Raw genomic sequence first — 24,768 nt, forward strand, 5'->3', positions numbered from 1 at the left:
CTCTCAGCTCTGAAAAGCGTGGCGTCGGTGTGATGCATGACAATAGGGGTTTGATTGTGTGTAAAAGAGCTGGGAGGAGTAACTGAACAATCTCATTACTCTCATGACTGCTGTTCAGAAATTATGCACATAAACATCAGTGGAAAAAGTGGCCTACTCGTCCAGATCGCACAGCCTTAATTAAACTACTGGAATCAGCATGTGCTTTAGAACCGTTATGGTTTCATTTCAGCCCTTTACTGTACTATACAGCGAATACTAGACTACAGGGAAACCTGCATTGCAATTTCTCATTGACATGCGGTACACATTCCTCCTATCTCTCGCTCGCTCTCTCAGTCTTAATAGCTTACACCGAATCACAGATTTCTTCCCGCCTGTTCAGTACAAGACAACCACCTGTTACTACAGCAACAAGCAGTTAACAAACGCTTTTCGACTACCCGTAGAGAAAAGCTAAACGGGAGAGATGGCATGAATAATTAATTAACATGCAAAAAAAAATTTCCCACAAGCTGAGAGCTATTTCAGGTACATATGATCAAGAATAAAAAAAAAGAACCTCCATCTGTATGTATGAGCTACAGAATCAATTCATTCACTCACTAATTCATTCCTACGCAGTGTTTTGCTTTACAGGTTAGAGTTACAGTGAATCTGCAGCTTGGATACATGCGCAGACACACGCTCATTCACACCCATCTCTTTTAGCCATCCACCAGCTTGTTTTGGGAATCAAACCAGAGAGATCAGGTACAGGACTGAACCGGGGATTTTGGAGCTGTGACACAATACAACCTGCTGCACCATCACGAAAAAATTTCAGACATATAAATCTCCACTTATGTAAGCTGAATGCTTGGTCTCGGGCCAGCCAAAAAGCCTCTACGATAAATGGTTTCAATTGTTTCTATTCATTTGTAGAAACAATTGAAACAATAGAAAACCATCAACTATAAAAAGAACTGTCTTGTATACTACTTTCCGATAAAAATGACCCAGACTACATTACTCAGAGCCGGTTGTGTACCACAGAGCAATTGCACATGGACGGTGTGTTCTGTTTTCTATTAACAAAAGTGAATTTATTCTTTGTTGCAATGTGAAGGCAGCTGATTGTTGTGGTCATGTTCAGGGAAACCAGCAACCGCCTTTTGACATTGAACTTTTCAGACTGATTGTAAAGTAAAACAGTTTGTTTGTTTGTTTGAGTACTCCTATACTGTCAGTGCCTACGGGGATTGTAAGATTACAGAGAAACCACACTGGCTACATACACTGATCAGGCATAACATTATGTCCACCTGCCTAATATTGTGTTGCTCCCCCTTTTGCTGTCGAAACAGCCCTGAACCGTCGAGGCATGGACTCCACTAGATCACAACAAGATCATGGTAGCAGCAGATCCTTTAAGTCCTCTAAGTATGCTAGGTGGGGTCTCTATGGATCGGACTTGTTTGTCCAGAATATCCCACAGACGCTCGATTTGATTGAGATCTGGGGAATTTGGAGGCAAAGTCAACACCTCAAACTCACTGTTGTGCTCATCAAACCATTCCTGAACCATTTTTGCTTCGTGGCACTGTGCGTTATCTTGCTGGACGAGGCCATAGCCATCAGAGAATAGCGTTTTCCTGAAAGGGTGTACATGGTCTGCAACAATGCTTAGGTAGGTGGTATGTGTCAAAGTAACATCCACATGGATGGCAGGACCCAAGGTTTCCCAGCAGAACACTGCCCAAAGCATGACACTGCCTCTGCTGGCTTGCCTTCTTCCCATAGTGCATCCTGGTGCCATGTGTTCCCCAGGTAAGCAACGCATACGCACCCGACCATCAACATAATGTAAAAGAAACTGAATTATCCAGGCCACTTTCTTCCTTTGCTCCGTGGTTCGGTTCTGATGCTCATGTGCCCATTGTTGGTGCTTTCGGCAGTGCACAGGGGTCAGGGGACATTGTAATGACGTCTCCAATGCTGGTTTCAATTCAGAACACATTTACAAAAGGACGACCACCGAGAACTCCAAATGACTCCAAAGCCATTCGGCATCATGAGCCAAAATATCTTGATCATGGTCGATTAAGCACACTTCCTACTTAGCCTGGTACTGCCAATGCCCTCTGAAAGTGCCTGTGTGCACAACGTGGGGTTAACCCACACACCTGATCACCTGGAACACACTCGTGACTTTACTGAAAAGGGCTTCACACTGAATAATTGACATGAAATTAGACTTGGGTTTTAATAAACCCTGATTAGAGTGAGTGGCAGTTCACCACTTTCCAGGTCCTGCTAAATCATATTCCAATTTGCATTTCATTACATCATGTGTGCTACATCATCACCATCATCACCATTAATGTTTGGTTCTATGTGGATTTAACAGGGGATATTCTGACACGTCCTAGCACGTCTGGAGCGTCCGAATTAGCACTGGCCATGGAGTTGCTGAGAAGCAAGCAAACAAATCTCATTAAGGATTCTGTGAGGGATTGAGCTGTCTGGCCCGGCAAGGTGAGTTGAAATGGATTAATTAGTTTTAAATATTTCGCTGACCCCTGGGCTATTTCATTTCCCCGCTGTCGTCACATACACACTAGGTTAAGTCGTCATTGTGAGATTCGGCAAACTTGGATTTTTATCTTACATGTATGAGGATATCTCAGATGCCGCTTGAGTTTAAATATAATCTGTGTAGGCATTATCAACATGGAGACATTTCACTGTCTGATATAACAAGTTAGGACAGCCAAATCCGAAACAATTTAGAGGCAGACTTTGTGAAACAGCTTGCTTTCCTTTTCTGGAGAAAGGAAATGACAGGCTTGCTCTATGCTGTAGCACCTAGAATTATACAAACAACTGAAGAAACGGGGAATACAGAGTTATAGCAGAGTTTTAAGTCCAACTCTCATTATAGTTTATAGTCCACTGTAATCAAACCATGGTGAAGCTCCTCAGTACAGAAACCATGTTCAGATGTGAACCAAAACAACTGGCTTAACAAACAAAAATAGAATATAAAAGCTGGATTCCATAATTCAAAATATATTACACCTGCTTAGGTGAGTTTTGCTATTTGGTCTGTCTAGCTATATTACTGACCATTGAAGTAAAGAGTCCACTGAAATGGACTAATATGTGTGAAAATGCCCACTGAGAACTTTAAATCCCACGTAACAAACTTTTCAGAACAATCTTTACTCCAGCTACACTGTATGGTCAAAATTATGTGGACATCTGATCCACATACCTGTATGTGAGCCTTCTCCAAACTGCTTGCTCAACATCACAAGCGAACCCCAAATGTGTCACATCCCAAAAGCTAGTAAAAAGCCTTCCATAGTGGTGGCTGCTATAGCAGCAAATAGGGGACCATTTCTATAATAACAGCCATAGTTTTGGAACAGAAGGTAGTGGACATGGAGGTGATGGAAGATTTAACCATATAGTGTACATCAATCCAGTTTATCAGCTGAAACTGGGGGGAAAAACCTCAATAAGTTTTTTAATTTAAAACACACTTCTTTACATGTCAAGACTCAAAAAAGATGCATAGAAAATAACAACCACTGTAGACAGCACCTGTATCTGAGCACCCGTTTCACGTTTCTGACCACACTTAGATTCAAAGACTCAATGCAGACTTGTGTAAGCTGTTGAAACGGTCAGTGGACAAACACCTAAAACCTGATGTCGACTGTCCTTTCAGCTGAAAACACAATTGACAGCTTTCTATTATTTTTATTTTTCAAAAAAAAAAAAAAAAGAAGTTTGACCTAAAGGTCACAGTGTGTTTTTGTCCTCATGTGCATACTTTAAAGTCCAGCTACAAGCACTGCTCTAGAGATAATGACAAAGCCGAGTGCCATGATGGTAGCAGACCGGCCTGTGAGGGAATGATAAGCTCACATACAGATACTTTGCTCTCTATAAGACAATCGTTTTAAAGCTTGCAGGCATAACTGCATAGTGTAGACAGTGATAATGGTTAGAGAGAACATTCAGAAGCCTACATTAAATCTCACGGTTGTTGTGAAAGCTGCATTCAGTCAGCTACTTGCTCTCACTGACAGCTGTGGTATTTATTAGCAGCATAATGAATACAATCAAAACTAATATGCATATTAAACATAATTGGCTAATCAAAGCCAATCAGCATTCGGGTTCCTCGGCATCCTAACTGCAAAAGTTGCATGAAGGAGCAGGTGGGATTTTAGGTGATGAATCGGTTCTACACCCTGCGTGAAAACCTGACACTAAATAACACAGTTGGTTAATAAGAAAGACCACTCACAAGCAGTCAGTGCATGAATGTGGCATATACATGAATGGGGCCTGCTACCAACGGAGACTGTGAGATATATTTACTTGGCATTGTGTGCAGTAATTGTTGTGATATCCACATGAAGTATTTTTTTGAACATGAAGTTTACCATAATAATGAGCCACTGTGTATAAATCTCTAGCTGGATGTTCTGGCTACTCAGAGCTTTGACAGCTGACGCCATCCAGTCTTGACACAGTCTCCAAGATGTACATAAAATCTGACAGTTTAACAGACATATCAAATCCTTAACAGAAGAGACAAAGCCCGGCTTCTGGACTCGTGACCATAACCTGAAGCCGGAACATAAATCAGAGCTCATACCCGAACATGACACGCTGGTATATAAAAGAGCCGCAGTCGTCATAATACTTCTCTTAATCAGGATCTAATCGTGGACGATATAATCGAGGTGTGAAAATTCTCCAGTCAATCAGGGTGTGATTAGTGCAAACCATTCAAAAGGAACACTATCCTGCAGTCCCACCGACTCTGCAATGAGCAACTGACTGTCTAATTTAGGGTCATTATCCCGAGTAAATTAACCTTAATTAACACATAACTGCTACAAGTCCCTCTCAGACTGAGCTCCATTGCCAATACAAGCACAATAACGTGAAAGCTCCTACCAATGTTCACTCTAATTGGAGGTTTTAGGTGTCCCCCCCCCCCCAAAAACAGCACTGATTAGTTTGAAATGCCCAGCTGTCACATTACAAACAGCTAGACACTATTCTAAACTTGCAAACGTTATTACAGTGGAGAAAAATTCAACCTTAGTTTTTGGTAAAGACGCACAAAACTGTTCGATCCATCAATAAAAGGTCCCAGCTTTGTCCTCGAGTCCAGCAAGTTAAGTCAGCACTGCCCTCTGTGCATTCAAGCTACAAAGTGAGGAGAAAAAACCCATCATGCTCGTCTTTTGTCAATAACAAGCTAGCCAGCTAACTGTGACAAGTGATGAACATATTCCTTTTCAAACCAGAAAACTGCATGTTGATTGATGTAAAGCAAATAATTGTACACTGATCAGGCATAACATTATGAGCAGTGCCAGGTGAAGTGAATAACACTGATGATCTCCTCATCATGGCACCTGTTAGTGGGTGGGATATATTAGGCAGCAAGTGAACAAGTTGATGTGTTAGAAGCAGGAAAAATGGACAACTGTAAGGATTTGAGTGAGTTTGATGAAGGACCAAATTGTGATGGCTAGACCACTGGATCAGAGCATCTCCAAAACTGCAGCTCTTGTGGGGTGTTCCCGGTCTGCAGTGGTCAGTATCTATCAAAAGTGGTCCAAGGAAGGAAAAGTGGTGAACTGGCGACAGGGTCAGGGGCGGCCAAGGCTCATTGATGTACATGGGGAGCAAGGGCTGGCCCGTGTGATCCGATCCAACAGACGAGCTACTGTTGCTCAAATTGCTGAAGAAGTTAATGCTGGTTCTGATAGAAAGGTGTCAGAATACACAGTGCATGACGGGTCAGGGCTGTTTTGGCAGCAGAAAGGGGGACCAACACAATATTAGGCAAGTGGTCATAATGTTATGCCTGATCGTTGTTACAACTGCTGCTGTGAGAGGCTTGCTAAACTCAGATGACCAGAACATCCTGAGTACGCAGGTACAGGTTGAGGTTTCTTTGTTTTTCCATTCAGAAATGGCAAGTTATGTCATTTTCTTTGGATCCATGTTGCTCATGTTATCCTTGACCAGGATAAAGCACATACTGAAGATGATTAAATGAGCAGATAAATAGTGAGTTTTAGCCTACAAACATTAGCCTTGCTTAGACTTGATAGAAATGACTGCACTGTGTTTCAAGGAGAAGCTCCACAATTGTTGTGTCTGTACATCTACTACTGTAGATGATGAAATAAACAGCTGCTACATCAACACCATGAGTGAGCAAAAAAATGTTCATGTCATGTGTGTATGAAATGAAGCCAACATCTGGTCCCAGCTTACAGCAGCAGCCAGCTACATCCTCTGTAAAATCAAACCTAGCTTGACTTCTTGTAGCAAACAGCAGGACAAAACTGTGGAGGCAGCCAGGTAGAAAATGACTGCCGGCGCAAAGAGTTTGAGTTGGTGTCTTTCTTATGCTTAAAATGATCTCCTTCTGCTCAGACATCCATTACTGTTACAATCTTCTGCATGGCATCGGATGGGAAAATGAAGCTATGAGGAAGAAAGATGGATGAGACAAAAACATCATTATCTACATCCTTGCTGGTTTACTGGCAGTTAAAGCTTTCTCTTACAGCGCAAAGGTAGTGTTTGTGATGAAGTGGAGTGAATGAGCACACTGGCTCGGCAAGGCCGTCTTATCACTGTCCTATTTATGTGTCGGCGTGCACTTGTGCGTGAGAAAGAGAGTCGGCTGGCATTCGTTAGGCGCCGGGTTTACTTTATAAAAACACACCAAGTGCTTTAATGAACACTTGATAAATGCAGCATTTCGTCTTTCCTGCTTGTGCTCGGAAGATGTGAAGCTTACAGCTGCCATATTAAATGGGCCGGGTGCTCTGGAGTGAAGGAGAAGAGTGGGGGAAATCTCGACTCTAGACGTAAATCCCCACGTTTGGGATCCTTCTCAAGAGCTGCGAGAAACGTATACTAAAAGCACAAACTCTATGATGAATGCCCAGTTGTCAATCTGGTCCACTGGAGGGTAGAAACATACTGGCGCAGTCACAAACCTTGCTGGCAGCAGCTGTAATTAGACAACAGAATAAAAGGGATTGTATAGAAGAGAGAGTGAGATATCAGTGCAGTGGTTGGTCTGATTTGCGTACGTCTCCTACATCACAAAGACGCGCTACTTAGTAAAAAACGGCTCTGTTAATCAGAGCTGTCTACTGCCTCGAGGCTTTCCGTACACAGCCTGCTCCACTAAAGAGATTCTGCACAGGTTTTTATCAGTTTTCTGTTATGCCGTCGGCTTCTTGGTAACTAACAATAAAAGAGCAAGAAGAGCGATTTCGGTGCTTTTCTATTGTTGCCATCTTTTACTCAAATTGGCACAGCTGAAGAGAAAGATAAGATGGCTGGTGATATGGGTTTTTCATTTGAAATTTTCAGCAAATGAAGCTGTTGAATGAGCTATCGTTGTGTTTTTTTATTTCCCAAATAACCTGAGCCCAAGCTTCTCTAGGGCCTTGCTAATAAACCACAGTCGAATGATGATTCTCGCCATTGCTGCAGAGAGTTATGTGGTGTACAAACAGCCTCATTACAGTAAAATAATAATAAAAATAATAAATAAATAAATGAATAAATAATAATAATAAACTAGACAAAAAAAAATCCTAGGAGCTTGTTACAAGTCAGCTGTAGATGCTAGAGTTTAATTTTTAACCCAGTTTAGTTAATTGCCCATTAACAAGGTCAGTAATGCTGAAGACAGGACTATAAATAAACAACTACAGGTTAGTAGCTGCAACTAAGCTCATTATAAAAGCATACACTGTGCCTGCATGTGCTCTGTGTTGAACAGAAGCAAAGATATTACGGCTAATAAGGTTCATAATGGACTTCAAGGTTATAAGGAAATACACATTAGGAGACACAATATTTCTCTGTTGATCTAAAAGCTGCAGGCATCGACCAATCAACCAAATCCATCTTAAATGATGGACTATATAGTCAGTCATATCCAGCCTATTCCCAATAACTTTATACAGTTTAAAGATCTCTTCTACTCCATCAACCAAGGCTTCTGTTTTTCCCTTCCTGTCCACTGATATTTACATATTGAACCTTAAATCTTTCATAGCCCATTTCTTAATATAAACGTCTAAGTCCACATCTCTCTCTCTAACACACACTCTCTCTCTCTCTCTCTCTCTCTCTCTCTCTCTGGCCACAGCTGTGCAAGTATATAATCCTGATTCTAGCCGAATGAGAATTTTGGGCTGCGGAAATGAGAACCTGCTGAAGGGTTGAGGCAAATTAATTCAGCACGGTGTACACACTTCTCTACTCTCATCTCTCTCTTGTGCCCATCCTCTCATCACTCAGTTTCCCACAAAAAAAAAACACAACTAATCACACAATCCATGCAATCCACACATGCCTCACTATCTCACACACACACATACAAACATGCAATCTGCTCTGCAGAGACTAGAACATGCTGACATATTCCAGATTACTGCAAGTGTCCCCGAGTGTGTGTCTGTGTGTGTGGAGTGATGGGCAGATAAACAGATGTGCACTTTTCCACATGGAGCTGGAGAGGAGTTTGCATCTGGAACTAGCAGTAAAGATAAATGAGAAGAAAAAAAAATATAGGAAAACAGGAGGGGTGAAAGCAGAAAGACAGCAAAATAAAAACGAGGGAAAAAAAGGAGGATGATTGACAAAAACATTGGGAGGTTGAGATAATTACAGCAATTGACTAAAACAGACTTTTAGAGTGAGTACAAAACCCAGACCACAGCTGATACAAATCAGACAACTGTTGCATCTCTCTCTCTCTCTCTCTCTCTCTCACACGCACACACAAACACACACACACAGGTTCCATGTCTCAAAGAATGCACTGCCCAAGTGCCTATGAAATTCTATCTCTCTTCAAAGCAGAACAAAAGATGTTCTCATTTGCCAGCCTTGCATCTCAGTGACTCAGTCATGCTCATCGACGGAGTACTCAGACTGACATACACACACACACACACACTTTCAAAAAGACTTGCTTATGAATTTTCTGTCTGACACTGTTGTTCAGTGGGCAAAGCACTGCACTGCATGGCTCAAACCAGCAGAGGCCATCTTCATCAGAAGTGAAGGTTGAATGACTTTCCTTCTCAGCAACCTCCGACTGGTGACGAATTAAAGGAAAACCAACACAGAAGTGGTTTTCACACTGGACACATTTGCTGCGGTCCGAATCAGAGTGTGATTGTTCCTGGTGTACCTGCAGCGTCCGTCCGTCGCTTCATTTCACCAAACCCTGGTGTATTTGTGTTCACCTAACATCATCACCCATGCACATACAGAACACAGCGTGACTCACGGTATTTTTAGTTCCCACAATGTTCTCCTTCCACTCATGGTACATGTGTATTTTGGAAACTACTGACGTCGTTATCAGCTAAAACACATGCGCAGGTTTCACATTACTAATTTTTCATGCAAACTCTGAATTGATTCAAACTAAACGGTCACCTAGAGTCTTAATAAGGTGTTGGATCAGCTGCCAGAACAGCTCCAATGCGTAATAGCACAAGAGTACATGTCTAAGGAACGGTACTGTACTGTTTGGACGATGATGGTGGTGGTGAAGAGTGCAGTCTAACACCTCACTCCAAAATGTTTTGAGTGCTGATGAACAAACGATAATGGTAAGTGAGCACCTGAGATAAAAACCTAAAATAACACTGGGTTCTTTTGAAGGCTGCCAGAGGAAGAGATGAGAGAGGATGAATCTAAATCTCTCAGATAACTTTAAGCTCATGTGACAAGGAACAGATCTGTTCCTATAGATAAAGCATAGCAAAGTCAAATATTTAAGCAGAGACTATGGGCATCCATGTTTCCACACCTACAATCTGCAGAGCACAACCTATTATTTGCGCTGGCCCTCACAAAGACACAACAGTGGCTGATTCTACAGAAATACAGCAAGGCATGACTATGCTGTAACCTTTAGGTACACAGATTTAAAGCTTTTATCCAGAGTGCATCTTAGCAGTAGAAGGCTATAAGGGTCCAAAGACCCAACAATTGCTCAGGGGTCAAAATGAAGAGTAGCAAACACTTTTCTGAGAAGACAAGAGCATGATCAAAGAAGAGCAAGATGGCACAGCAGACAGAACTGGTTTCTCACAGCTCCAGGGTCCAGGATTCCATCCTCAGCTTGGGTTACTGTCTGAGTTCACCATCCAAAAACATGCCAGTAGGTGGAGAAGTTAATTGGAGGTGTGTGTGTTGTCCCATTTGGTGGAGGCAGTGTGTTGCTCTGGGCAATGCTCTGCTGGGAAACCTTGGATGCTGGTATTTATGTGTAGACACACTACCTAAACATTACTGCAGACCAAGTATAGCTCTTCATGGTAACTGTATTCCCTAACCACAGTGGCATCGTTCAGCAGGATAATCTGCTCAGCCACACTGCAAAAATTGTTCAGGAAGTGTTTAAGAGACATGAGAGTTAAGGTGTTGACTTGGCTTCCAAATTTCTCAGATCTCAATCTCAATCCAAGACTTCTGACCTATAGAGGCCCCAAAATTACAATTTTTTGGATCATGTCCTGGTGCCAGATACCTTCAGAGGTCTTGTGGCATCCATGCCTCATCAGGTCAGGGGTGGTTTGGTGGCACAGGGAAGACCTACACAACTCTATTTCAGCACTATTTCTTGGTCCCTACTTAAATGTTAGCAAGTTTATGAACATTGATCATATTGGCTGCATTGTACAAAAGGTCAGATATTCCTCATGGCTAATCTCTTCTGTGATCAGATGAGGCATGTTGATAGATTTGATCTAAACTGGATCATGAGGTTTCGGACAAACTTGTGGACTTTATGTCAGCTTGAGTGCCCACTGTCATTAAAGTAAAACGACCAAATCAAATATTTCTGAAATTCATCTGAATATTTCAAACAATCTATTTTTTACTTGCGTCAATGTCCACACCATAACGTGTAATGAAAATTGTTATATTTAGTTTAATTTCTAAAATTATTCACTAGTGCTCTCAGACTTTTTGAACCCCACTGTATTTATATGGGCTTGAATGCTGTTCAGAATAATGTTCAACATCTAACCAAAGTCTCCACAGTCTCCTGACTGGCCTCTGCATATAGCTATATTCCTCTGTAACCAAGTGCCTGCTTCCTAATGTTGAAGGGAATGAAGGTCTACAGCTCTTTCAGTTAGCAGTCGAACACCTGGGTGTCTGGCATCCCACCAAACCGGCTCAGGAAATTAGGCGTCATTAGTGAATATTTACGCTGAGCCTAATAGAGCATTATTGAATGCTATTACTGAGCTATGTAAACTTATTCCACATTGTTAGTTCTTCAGGCTAAGAATTCCTTCAGTAATGGCAGGTGATGGAGACGAAGCGTGAGGAGTCGGTGATGAGTGGTGGTGATTCCCAGGAACAGCAGGGAGTCTTGGGAATGCCATGGGCTGCATTTCCTTCATGCTGTCCAACTTTAACAGCAGGAGAGAAGCACCAGATCCTCTTACTGTGTTGCAGATATATGCCACCCACACACACACACAATGGCATTTATTTTGCTAACCTTGTCTCTCCCTCTGTCTTTCTTTCAAAATGTGTAGGAATGCTAAAAAATACTGTGTACATGATCATTAAATAAAGTTTACACTTAAACGCAGCATTTAAAATAATGCATTGAGATTAATGGTTTAGTTCAGACAAATTCCAAATTCTTGTATGCCTCCACCACTAGGTGGGTAGATTCACTATGTTTATACGATGTCTGTGTATCCGTACATCACTAGTGAGATTCTAGTTAACACGCTATCTCTACAACAAAGAAATTTAACACTACCGCTCAAAAGTTTGGGATCACTCCAAAATTGTGTTGTTTTCCAAGGAAACACACACGAAATTAGTCTGAACAGAAAATATAGCAAAAGAACAGGACATAACATGTCAGAGTTAGAAAGAATGATGTTGATGGAAATGATGAATGTTTTCTTGCCTTCATTAAAAGATACACCTTTTGCAGTAATTACAGCCTGGACATTCTAGCTGTTAATTTTTCAAGATAATCTGATGAGATTTCACCCCATGCTTCCTGGAGCGTCTCACACGTGATGGATAGGCTGATGGAGTCTTCCTACGTAGCTGAAATCAAGCTGAAATATGCAAGTGATCCCAAACTTTTGAGCAGTAGTGTATATGGAATTATCACTGCACATGCAGCAGATGAACTGGTTATAAAGGTGCAGTAAGATCATGAAATTCATCCAATCAGGGTGAAAGTCACACCTTGGTCAAATGTTGGACTCTGAATTGTTTTTAAGCAGATCGAGTGAATTGTTAGTGTGTGTGTGTGTGTGTGTTACTTATAAAAATACACTCTGTTAATGTTATGTGAAGGGCTGTTTTGTTTGAGCATGAAACTGTAGCCATGGGTCTTTGCAGATCCTATCTGAATCACACACAAAGTTAAAACAGCATGGGAGACCTCCCATGTAAACATGCTGGCAGTTGGGTGTGTATGTGAATAAGTGTGTGTGTGTGTGTGTGTGTGTGTGTGTGTGTATAAGCGCCTGTCTCAGATATCTTCAGTGTGTGAGGGCAAACAGAGAGCAAAAGGGGTGTGTCAGAAATGGAAGGAATGCAGCAAAATATAGCAGGGTACTCTATATCCAGCCATGCTAAAAATCACTGACCAGTCCCCGCATCCCACAACTATTCTCATAGTCCAAATACATTCCACACACACATACATACAAACACACACACACAGTCTCAGATGACACACAGTGCACTGATCATACACCTCAACTAGCCCTGAGGGCCTGACATCATGTCAGGGGTATGATATGGCCGTGCCAGTGATGGAGCTGGCACAGACTGACACTCCACTGGCGCCTCCCTGACTAAAACACTTCCCGAAGCGCAGACGGCAAAATCGCACCTCACAGCTGTCTTCAACACACTAACACAAAACTGCACTTTTGCTTTGCAATACACTTAAACTGCCATATTTCCATCGTTTGGAATAATGCTTGCACTTCATCACTCAGCATCTGTAACACAACTCCTAAACAGCTCATTAGCCATCAGATGAGTGACTGTGGGAAAATTGTTTCTGTGCTGATCTGTCTTTATCGATGATGTATGAAATTCCCTGTGCTGCCCTTACTATGGCTCACTCACACACTTTATATAGACACAGGGAGCCATGGAGAGCTGAACATCTCTCATTGCCTTTGCTAAACATAACCCAGCTCTCCATTTAACTCCTCTGAGCTACGCCCGACTCTAGAGAACATAATAAACATAATAAAGGGGCACACACAAGGAAGCACACTGACGATTACACCCCCACACACGAATGCACATACACTCTCAGAAAGCATACATTACACTCGATTCTAATTATTTAAATGCAATTGCCCGTGTACGAATACAAACACATCCAACTGTGTTCACACTAAATAACACTGGAACATGTAAAAGCAATTTTGTGTGGAACAACCACTACAGGATGCAATCATACACACACACCCCTCCCCACACACACACACGTGCACATGAGTGCAGAGAACCCTACATACATGGACTACGTGTATAGATACACACCCAGATTAACCTCATTCACATTAACAAAGAGAAACTGGAGGCATACCGTGCAAACGGGACATGCTGTTAGCACGGTAAGGCTGGATATTTTCTCATACCAACACATTGTAGTGTGATTTATTCCTCTTACACCTCACCGATTTACCAACAGTTGTTGGTGTTCTTTCGGCTGCTCCCTGTTTTGGGGTCGCCACAGCGGATCATTTGGTCCGCATGTTTAGATTTGGCGCAGGTTTTATGTCAGATGCCCTTCCTGACGCAACCCTGCCGTTTAATCCAGGCTTGGAAACGGCACTAAGAGTTAACTCAGTGGCTGCGTTAGTGCCCTGCCCGAATTGAACCTGGGCCGCGGCAATGAGAGTGCGGGATCCTGCCCCTTGACCACCAGGAGGCTCCTCAATTTACCCACAGTTACATTGCTTTAATAATTACAGCTGGCTAGTCAAGCTGATAAGACAAAAATAAATAAATAAATAAATAAATAAATAAATAAATAAATAAATAAATAAATAAGCAAGCAAGCAAGCAAGCAGATGTTCCAGCTGTAAAGTGCAAAGCTCTCGGGCCAGGACTGATGGAAAACTATGACATTTTATGTATCTACAATATACACAAATGATCACTACATTTATGCTTAAGCAGCAAAACAATATTCAATAATACTTTTATTTAATTACTAATAGCCATCTAGACTTCCATTACTGTCCAACTAATATAACTCAGTGTTGGAGGAATACTGAGAATACTGTGTGGTGTCACAATATCAGTGTCATACCATTACATGGCCCAGTCCCATAGATCAACACTGGCGACATAAATGTTTATTTTGTTAGGAATCCATAGCACACAAACTGATTAATTTCTTACACACACACACTGTTTATATAAGGTATAATATCTTAATATGGTGCTCACTATGTATTGGTTGTATGATTACACAATCACGTTCAGAAATCAACACAAACACACTCACCATCTTTTCTCAGTGCGGATGAGATGGTGTCTCCTGGAACTCGAGGACTCTCCACATATTTAGGTTTCCTGAGTGGTCCTGTTCATGCAGAGAGGACGAGAGAAGAGGAGAGAGAGAGAGAGAGAGAGAGAGAGAGAGGGAGGGTGAAAACGGATCAGGATTCAGCGGGACGCCTCATGAAACGCTGGCTAGAACTTTTGACAAGGCATCAAATTGACTGGTGGGCCAGGCTTGGCAGCATTCCCTCTCCACATACACACATACACTCACAAGTCACACTGATAGCAAGGCTGATTGCATGGAGACTGGAATCTCCCTGTCTCACACACACACACACACACACACACACACACACACAGAAAAGAACTCCGGGAACATAAACTATGCAAGAAGCCACCACAAATTGTGAAAGACTGTGTCAGTGTGGTCTTTTAATATTAGCTTTATGCTGCGCATCTTCCAATTTTTCCTCCGTTCCACCATTTCTCTACAAAACTGTCTAGGTCACACTCTGCCATTTGCACACACACACACACACAAAGCGAGCCACTGAATCCTGGCAAAGGAACTCTAGAGAACACTTAACATTTTACAAAGCCAAAAGGCTTTTGTCATGCTGAATCAGTTACAGGCTTATTGGTTTTGTCTTGTTGAATCAGTCAAAGCTAACAGATTTTGCCAACAATTCAGCCCAAAACCGCTGCGTGTACAAGCTTGTAAAATTCAGACAGATCACTTCAATGCCTGTAAAGTGCTCAGTTTTCCACTGTTTATTGTTAAGAACCACGGGAAACCCCAGACCTGGAGACTTGGCCAAATAAAGTCATGAGTAAAAAAAGAAAAAAAAAATTGCAGTTAGTAGCGAAGGAACCTTTTAGCACTGTTGTGTCAGAACCGCACGCAGAATGATTTGCCTTTCTGTAATCTGACAGTGTGGGTAAGCTTTGTCCTAATAAAAAAAAAGATTAAATCGATGTAAAATTGACTTTATCATACATTTTTTCTTCCTAACATTAATACACAAATATACATGACTTGACAGTGATGTGTGTCAGCTGTGCTGTAATCCTTTAATCCTCACAGTTACACACTGAAGGTTGGAGGGTGACAGCTGTGCTGTAGGGTCTGCTGCTGCTGGAGACATGGTGTGTGTAAGCGTCTGTGAAGTCGGTCTAAGGTGCACTGCCCTCTATAGAGCCATGCCATGAAATGCAACACCACTGAAACACACACACCCACACACACACGCACGCACGCACGCCCAGGGGTATTCAAATCAAATTCTGTCAAGTCCAGTTATGTTCATATAACATCTGTATACGCACCTAACATGAGTAAATGGTAAGAACACTTAATATATACAGTGTTATGGCTATTTGAATCGGTTTTGTTTTGACTCAGACTGAGCCGATGAAACATTCGTTTGGAATCTGACCGGGTGAATAAACACACATTTCTCTGCTGTCCATTCCTCTTTAAACATTCAGGTTTCGCCACCCAGCCACCCCAATCCACGCTCCCCCTCTCCCCTCCCCCAAACTAACCATGCTGTCACTTCATGGGATAGAACACAATGTGTAAATAAAATGCAACTATGGGTCCAAGAAATCGCTCGTCTGACAGGTTGTCTAAAGCTGAATAATAAGCTAAATAATAATAAACATAAATGCATGTGACTGGGGATGTAGTAGCTTAATTGTTAAGGTGTTGGACTACTGCTTGGAAGGTTGAGAGTTCGAATCCCAGGTCAATAAAACTGCCACTGCTGGGCCCCTGAGTAAGGGCCTTAACCCTCAATTGCTCAGTTGTATAAAAAATATAAAATGTAAGTGACTCTGGATAAGGGCGCCAGAAATATAACTGGTTAATCTGCTACAGAGGATCTTCAGCCAAGTGCTAGTTGAGCCACCCCCTGCTTTAGGTGTTTATGCTGTACTTTAGGATTATTTGTGGCCATACATGTCAGGCATTGCCTTTGGATTTTTGCCCATGATATTCAATACATCCCTCCAATAATTTGTTTATTGTAATATTTTGAAGATAGGTCCTAAGTACACTGCCAACTGCTCCTGGAAATGTTTCATTTCATGTTTCTGGTTTGGGTTGAGGTTTGTTTAGATCTTAACCCAATCCCAGGAGATGTAATCCTTGATCAAACAATCAGCGTTGGTTTGTGCATGTCGATGCCTCCTCCAGGCTTCCGTGAGTTAGGCTTATACATAAACCTAACCTGTGTCTCAACATCATATCTACTTCTTTGCCAATGCATAAAACCAGCTCTTATTTTCCCGGGACAAACTGGCAGAAAACACTTCCTCACTCCTGTAATTAGATGTGTCTCTGCTATTAGTTCCTATTCACTGGACTGTGGTCAGTTTTTATACATTTATAGGCTTATTTTTCAATGCATTCAGTTCACCGAAACACTTCGCTGAGTTCACATCTGGACTGCAGTCTGCCGGCTGACAACTACTGATATCATAGAACATTTTTTTGGGGGGGGGGAATAACAACAAATCCAGCAGAAGCAGAAGCAAACACCAGCTTCCATTTTTATTATAAAATTTGTGATGGATGGTTGATGGCCATCTGATATTCAGACTTAACAGTGGCAGAAGTGTGTGTGAACATGTTCGATCGTTACAAATTTGCACCTGTGGCTAAATGCATACCAGCATCTGTGTGTGGAATTTCACACCTGCAGTCTGCTCTCTTTGACACATTTCCCATGCTTAACAGTGGAATAGCAGGCATTTAAGAGGTGTCAAAGACACACACACACACACACACACACACACCCTAATCAGACACCCTCTGGCTGCGTGTGTAAAAGAGCAACAGAGTCTGTACAGTTAGAGAATTACAACATGGGGGAATGAATAATGAAACAGATGCTTAAAAAGAACTTGAAGAAGACATGCAGCATTCTTCAACATGGACTCTATGACTTCTTCACATTTCCAGCTCTCTCTCTCTCTCTCCTCAGACACACAGTCCTCTGTATGAGCCACAAAAGCCACAGGAAGAGAGCAAGCTGTGACAATACTCAGCTTTCTCCTGTCTCGTCTCTCTGAAAAATATCACTCTTCAGTCCAGTGTGTCAAATAAAGGATTTGGGAAGACATGGCCTCATGAAAGCTCACTTTTGTGGCAGAACAGACTCATAAGCATGAGAACTAGTTTAGAGCTGCTTCGTGAGCTATTCAGTCTCTGGAAGACACAAACCACCCAGTTCCTGAGCTGCATCCTAATATACCATCTAATCGCCCAGAAGGAAGCGTGCAGTTCGAGTGGGTTGGATTCAAGTTTCTCTCGTACCCAGGCATGTACATTATGCAAATGTGCAATGCCAGTTGGAGACCTCTTAGCAGAAGCACGTTTCCGTCTCCTCTAACTCTGGTCTGTCTTTAATGGTCACGTCTGTTATACTGCCTTTTAAAAAGCTGCCTCTCTGAAGTGTTCTCTGAATACAAAGTTGGCTCAAAATGAGTCAGAAAACACAAATAACATACCAAGTGGTTTAATGGATGTGAGCTGGGTCTGAATGAAGGAAGCCAGACAGGCAGAAATTGCATAAAAATACACTTGTTTTTCCTAGGGACTCAATCATAGTCCAGCTTCAATTTATCTTAAACAGGGCCATGCTACAGGATAAAGAGGGATGACCGGATATATCCTTGTGCCACCAGGTTCCGTCTAAGGCGTTATATTTAAGGAATCTTACACACTGGAGGGTTCGGGTTTTAGGAAAATACTCAGGGACAGGATGTTGTGATGGAACCTGATTCGAGGGTGAGTATTTTCCAAAAACTGCATATGGAGTGTTTTACTCCTCATATACAACAGATAAACCTTTTATTATCATTGTGTTAAAGTACGACATGTAGATTAATAGATTTTTAAAAAACCCACACATTTCATATGGTGGAACATCCTCAAAACACGTTATCACTAGTTATCAAAAAAAAAAAAAGCTAGAAAGAGTCATTCCCTCATCAGGTGCATGCTCTCTCTCTCTCTCTCTCTCTCTACGTCACTGACGTTTTCTCACTCTCTCTTTCACTCTGTCTGTGTCTCTCTCTCTCTTTCACTCTCTCTGTCTCTCTCTCTCTGTCTCGCTTTCACTCTGTCTGTCTCTCTCCCTCTCTTTCACTCTCTCTGTCTCTCTCTCTCATGCTTTCACTGTCTTTCTCTGTCTCTCTCTTTCACTCTGTCTGTCTCTCTATATCTCTCTCCCTTTCTTTTTTTTTCTCTCTCTGGCAAAAAAAAATAAAAATCCAAACAAACATAGCATCTAGTCTTTTAACAGAGAAACCAAAAAGCCCTCTGTCCTGAAGACTTTCCCTCTTTCTCCAAACCCAATCCCTTCCATCCAATACAATCATAATGTTCATCTTCTCTACAACAGTCAGGTTCCACCAGGGATGAACAATCACCTTCACTTTACACACCACAGTGCAGCAATCTGTTTGTTTCATTATATGCAGCTTTGGATGGATCAAACACGGTCATTAAGTTTGGACTTTACTAAAGCTGCATGTTTTAATGCACTGAAATTGGAAACCTAAGTCATATAATAAGGGCAGTGGTTAATTTTGCTGGATTGAGATTGTACGGTATCAATTGCATCAAATTTGAATTCTGTGTATTCTTATAAGCATATATAGAAGTGAGATCTATTTAATATAATCTGTATTGGGAAGAGAAAATCAGACGAAAATGGCATAAAAAGGAAGATTTCTTTTTTTCGTTCATGCTCTTTTTCTCTCTAACATGTTAAAAGAGACCATAAGTGACATTTGACCCAGAGAAACATCTCTGATAAAGCTTGTATCTGAAGATAAATGTAGCGGTCTGCACTACAACAAGCATTCTCCCCTATCTAGAGATCATGCATCCACACACACACACACACAGTAGTCTGAGCCTCTAATACAGACATGGCTATATTCTGTATTCCCTCTGAGGATCTGCTCAACATCTGCTACAATCATACAGCTGAAATAGATCTGCTAAAACATTATTGTCAGCCAGAAGCCAGTGCTCCAGCCCTAGTGAGTTTGGCTGCGAGTGGCCTGGCTTCTTGCCACATGCCTGGCTGCTAAAATGGCAAGCTGGCCAGTACAGCAAACAAAATGTACATGCTAAAGGCTAAAGGCTAAAGGCTCTCACATGCAGAATAAGCCAGAGATAATAAATATCATGAATGGAAAATAATAGCGGCAAAGCTACCTAATTAACTGTGTCTTCAGTAGGAAACATAGGAGGAGAAACACAGAACCGTGGCACCATGTAAATGTGGACATGAGACAGAACGTCATTTTTGATCATTACAATAGAAAATACTGATAAGATGGATTTGCTGCTAAGATTACAGTCTGTAATATTTCCCGGTTTTCTTCCTCTACTTATACACAACAGAATCAGAGGCAGTAGCAAAGAGAAAATTAGGACTCAAAGTCTCAAAAGGTGGTGATGTTGATTTGTCATTTAGCCCAACACCCGTCAAACAATCGATCTATATTAATAACGTTTATTAAATACATTTATTAAACTGAAAAAGATAATCTAATGTTCTTACAACATGTTGAGGTTAAAGTAGTTTATATTGTCGTCTTTATAGAATAAATGTAATATCCCATTTGTGTCAATATTGTTGTGTTATACTGTGATTCATGAAGCCTGCACCTAAATCTGATAGCAACACCCCTGTTACACTCCTTCAATCTAAATCTGATCATACACCCCTGTTACGCTCCTTCAGTCTAAATCTGATCATACACCCCGTTACACTCCTTCAATCTAAATCTGATCATACACCCGTTACGCTCCTTCAGTCTAAATCTGATCATACACCCCGTTACACTCCTTCAATCGAAATCTGATCATACACCCCTGTTACACTCCTTCAATCGAAATCTGATCATACACCCCGTTACACTCCTTCAATCGAAATCTGATCATACACCCCGTTACACTCCTTCAATCGAAATCTGATCATACACCCGTTACACTCCTTCAATCGAAATCTGATCATACACCCCGTTACACTCCTTCAATCGAAATCTGATCATACACCCCGTTACACTCCTTCAATCGAAATCTGATCATACACCCCGTTACACTCCTTCAATCGAAATCTGATCATACACCCCTGTTACACTCCTTCAATCGAAATCTGATCATACACCCCGTTACACTCCTTCAATCGAAATCTGATCATACACCCCGTTACATTCCTTCAATCGAAATCTGATCATACACCCGTTACACTCCTTCAATCGAAATCTGATCATACACCCCGTTACACTCCTTCAATCGAAATCTGATCATACACCCGTTACACTCCTTCAATCGAAATCTGATCATACACCCCGTTACACTCCTTCAGTCTAAATCTGATCATACACCCCGTTACATTCCTTCAATCGAAATCTGATCATACACCCCGTTACACTCCTTCAATCGAAATCTGATCATACACCCCGTTACACTCCTTCAAACGAAATCTGATCGTTACACCCGTTACACTCCTTCAATCTAAATCTGATCGTTACACCCGTTACATTCCTTCAAACGAAATCTGATCGTTACACCCGTTACACTCCTTCAATCTAAATCTGATCGTTACACCCGTTACATTCCTTCAATCTAAATCTGATCGTCACACCCGTTACACTCCTTCAATCTAAATCTGATCGTTACACCCCTGTTACACTCCTTCAGTCTAAATCTGATCATACACCCCGTTACACTCCTTCAATCGAAATCTGATCATACACCCGTTACACTCCTTCAATCGAAATCTGATCATACACCCCGTTACACTCCTTCAATCGAAATCTGATCATACACCCCGTTACACTCCTTCAAACGAAATCTGATCATACACCCCGTTACACTCCTTCAATCGAAATCTGATCATACACCCCGTTACACTCCTTCAATCGAAATCTGATCATACACCCCGTTACACTCCTTCAAACGAAATCTGATCATACACCCCGTTACACTCCTTCAATCGAAATCTGATCATATACCCCGTTACACTCCTTCAATCTAAATCTGATCGTTACACCCATTACACTCCTTCAATCTAAATCTGATCGTTACACCCGTTACACTCCTTCAATCTAAATCTGATCGTTACACCCGTTACATTATTTCAATCTAAATCTGATCGTTACACCCCTGTTACACTCCTTCAATCTAAATCTGATCATACACCCCGTTACACTCCTTCAATCGAAATCTGATCATACACCCGTTACACTCCTTCAATCGAAATCTGATCATACACCCCGTTACACTCCTTCAATCGAAATCTGATCATACACCCCTGTTACACTCCTTCAATCGAAATCTGATCATACACCCCGTTACACTCCTTCAAACGAAATCTGATCATACACCCCGTTACACTCCTTCAATCGAAATCTGATCATACACCCCGTTACACTCCTTCAATCTAAATCTGATCGTTACACCCGTTACATTCCTTCAATCTAAATCTGATCGTTACACCCGTTACATTCCTTCAATCTAAATCTGATCGTTACACCCGTTACACTCCTTCAATCTAAATCTGATCGTTACACCCCTGTTACACTCCTTCAATCTAAATCTGATCGTTACACCCGTTACACTCCTTCAATCTAAATCTAATCATACACCCCTGTTACACTCCTTCAATCTAAATCTGATCGTTACACCCCGTTACACTCCTTCAATCTAATCTAATCATCCACCCCGTTACATTCCTTCAATCTAAATCTGATCGTTACACCCGTTACACTCCTTCAGTCTAAATCTGATCATACACCCCTGTTACACTCCTTCAATCTAAATCTGATCATACACCCCGTTACACTCCTTCAATCTAAATCTGATCGTTACACCCGTTACATTCCTTCAATCTAAATCTGATCGTTACACCCGTTACATTCCTTCAATCTAAATCTGATCGTTACACCCGTTACATTCCTTCAATCTAAATCTGATCGTTACACCCCTGTTACACTCCTTCAATCTAAATCTGATCGTTACACCCGTTACACTCCTTCAATCTAAATCTGATCGTTACACCCCTGTTACATTCCTTCAATCTAAATCTGATCATTACACCCCGTTACACTCCTTCAATCTAAATCTGATCGTTACACCCGTACATTCCTTCAATCTAAATCTGATCGTTACACCCGTTACACTCCTTCAATCTAAATCTGATCGTTACACCCGTTACACTCCTTCAATCTAAATCTGATCGTTACACCCGTTACACTCCTTCAATCTAAATCTGATCATACACCCGTTACACTCCTTCAATCTAAATCTGATCGTTACACCCCTGTTACACTCCTTCAATCTAAATCTGATCGTTACACCCGTTACACTCCTTCAATCTAAATCTGATCGTTACACCCGTTACACTCCTTCAATCTAAATCTGATCATACACCCCGTTACACTCCTTCAATCTAAATCTGATCGTTACACCCCTGTTACACTCCTTCAATCTAAATCTGATCGTTACACCCGTTACACTCCTTCAATCTAAATCTGATCGTTACACCCCTGTTACACACCTTCAATCTAAATCTGATCATACACCCCGTTACACTCCTTCAATCTAAATCTGATCATACACCCCGTTACACTCCTTCAATCTAAATCTGATCATACACCCCGTTACACTCCTTCAATCTAAATCTGATCATACACCCCGTTACACTCCTTCAATCTAAATCTGATCGTTACACCCGTTACACTCCTTCAATCTAAATCTGATCGTTACACCCGTTACACTCCTTCAATCTAAATCTGATCGTTACACCCCTGTTACACTCCTTCAATCTAAATCTAATCATACACCCCGTTACACTCCTTCAATCTAAATCTGATCGTTACACCCGTTACACTCCTTCAATCTAAATCTGATCATACACCCCGTTACACTCCTTCAATCTAAATCTGATCGTTACACCCATTACACTCCTTCAATCTAAATCTGATCGTTACACCCGTTACACTCCTTCAATCTAAATCTGATCGTTACACCCGTTACATTATTTCAATCTAAATCTGATCGTTACACCCCTGTTACACTCCTTCAATCGAAATCTGATCATATACCCGTTACACTCCTTCAATCGAAATCTGATCATACACCCCGTTACACTCCTTCAATCTAAATCTGATCATACACCCCTGTTACACTCCTTCAATCGAAATCTGATCATACACCCCGTTACACTCCTTCAAACGAAATCTGATCATACACCCCGTTACACTCCTTCAATCGAAATCTGATCATACACCCCGTTACACTCCTTCAATCTAAATCTGATCGTTACACCCGTTACATTCCTTCAATCTAAATCTGATCGTTACACCCCTGTTACACTCCTTCAATCTAAATCTGATCGTTACACCCCTGTTACACTCCTTCAATCTCAATCTGATCGTTACACCCCTGTTACACTCCTTCAATCTAAATCTGATCGTTACACCCCTGTTACACTCCTTCAATCTAAATCTGATCATTACACCCGTTACACTCCTTCAATCTAAATCTGATCGTTACACCCCTGTTACATTCCTTCAATCTAAATCTCATCATTACACCCGTTACACTCCTTCAATCTAAATCTGATCGTTACACCCGTTACATTCCTTCAATCTAAATCTGATCGTTACACCCGTTACACTCCTTCAATCTAAATCTGATCGTTACACCCGTTACACTCCTTCAATCTAAATCTGATCGTTACACCCCTGTTACACTCCTTCAATCTAAATCTGATCGTTACACCCGTTACACTCCTTCAATCTAAATCTAATCGTTACACCCCTGTTACACTCCTTCAATCTAAATCTAATCGTTACACTCCTGTTACATTCCTTCAATCTAAATCTAATCATACACCCGTTACACTCCTTCAATCTAAATCTGATCGTTACACCCGTTACACTCCTTCAATCTAAATCTGATCATACACCCCGTTACACTCCTTCAATCTAAATCTAATCATACACCCCTGTTACACTCCTTCAATCTAAATCTGATCGTTACACCCGTTACACTCCTTCAATCTAAATCTAATCATACACCCCTGTTACACTCCTTCAATCTAAATCTGATCGTTACACCCGTTACACTCCTTCAATCTAAAT

The 24,768-nt window shown here is 41.4% G+C and overlaps 1 protein-coding gene across 3 annotated transcripts in view; it reads right to left on the reverse strand.

The window, feature by feature from the left end:
* tanc1b (tetratricopeptide repeat, ankyrin repeat and coiled-coil containing 1b) overlaps window positions 1-24,768 on the reverse strand; it is a 131,370-nt gene that overhangs the window by 57,284 nt on the left and 49,318 nt on the right. For 2 of the 3 annotated variants that reach the window (XM_058392994.1, XM_058392993.1), the window contains exon 4: window positions 14,597-14,674. The exons of the other annotated variant lie outside the window; for it this stretch is intronic. In XM_058392994.1, coding sequence (XP_058248977.1) covers window positions 14,597-14,674 — 78 coding nt within the window. The remainder of the gene's footprint in view (window positions 1-14,596; window positions 14,675-24,768) is intronic. 3 annotated transcript variants of the gene reach the window in all.

The sequence above is a fragment of the Hemibagrus wyckioides genome, linkage group LG06, assembly GCF_019097595.1.
Source record: "Hemibagrus wyckioides isolate EC202008001 linkage group LG06, SWU_Hwy_1.0, whole genome shotgun sequence".
Classification (NCBI taxonomy): domain Eukaryota; kingdom Metazoa; phylum Chordata; class Actinopteri; order Siluriformes; family Bagridae; genus Hemibagrus; species Hemibagrus wyckioides.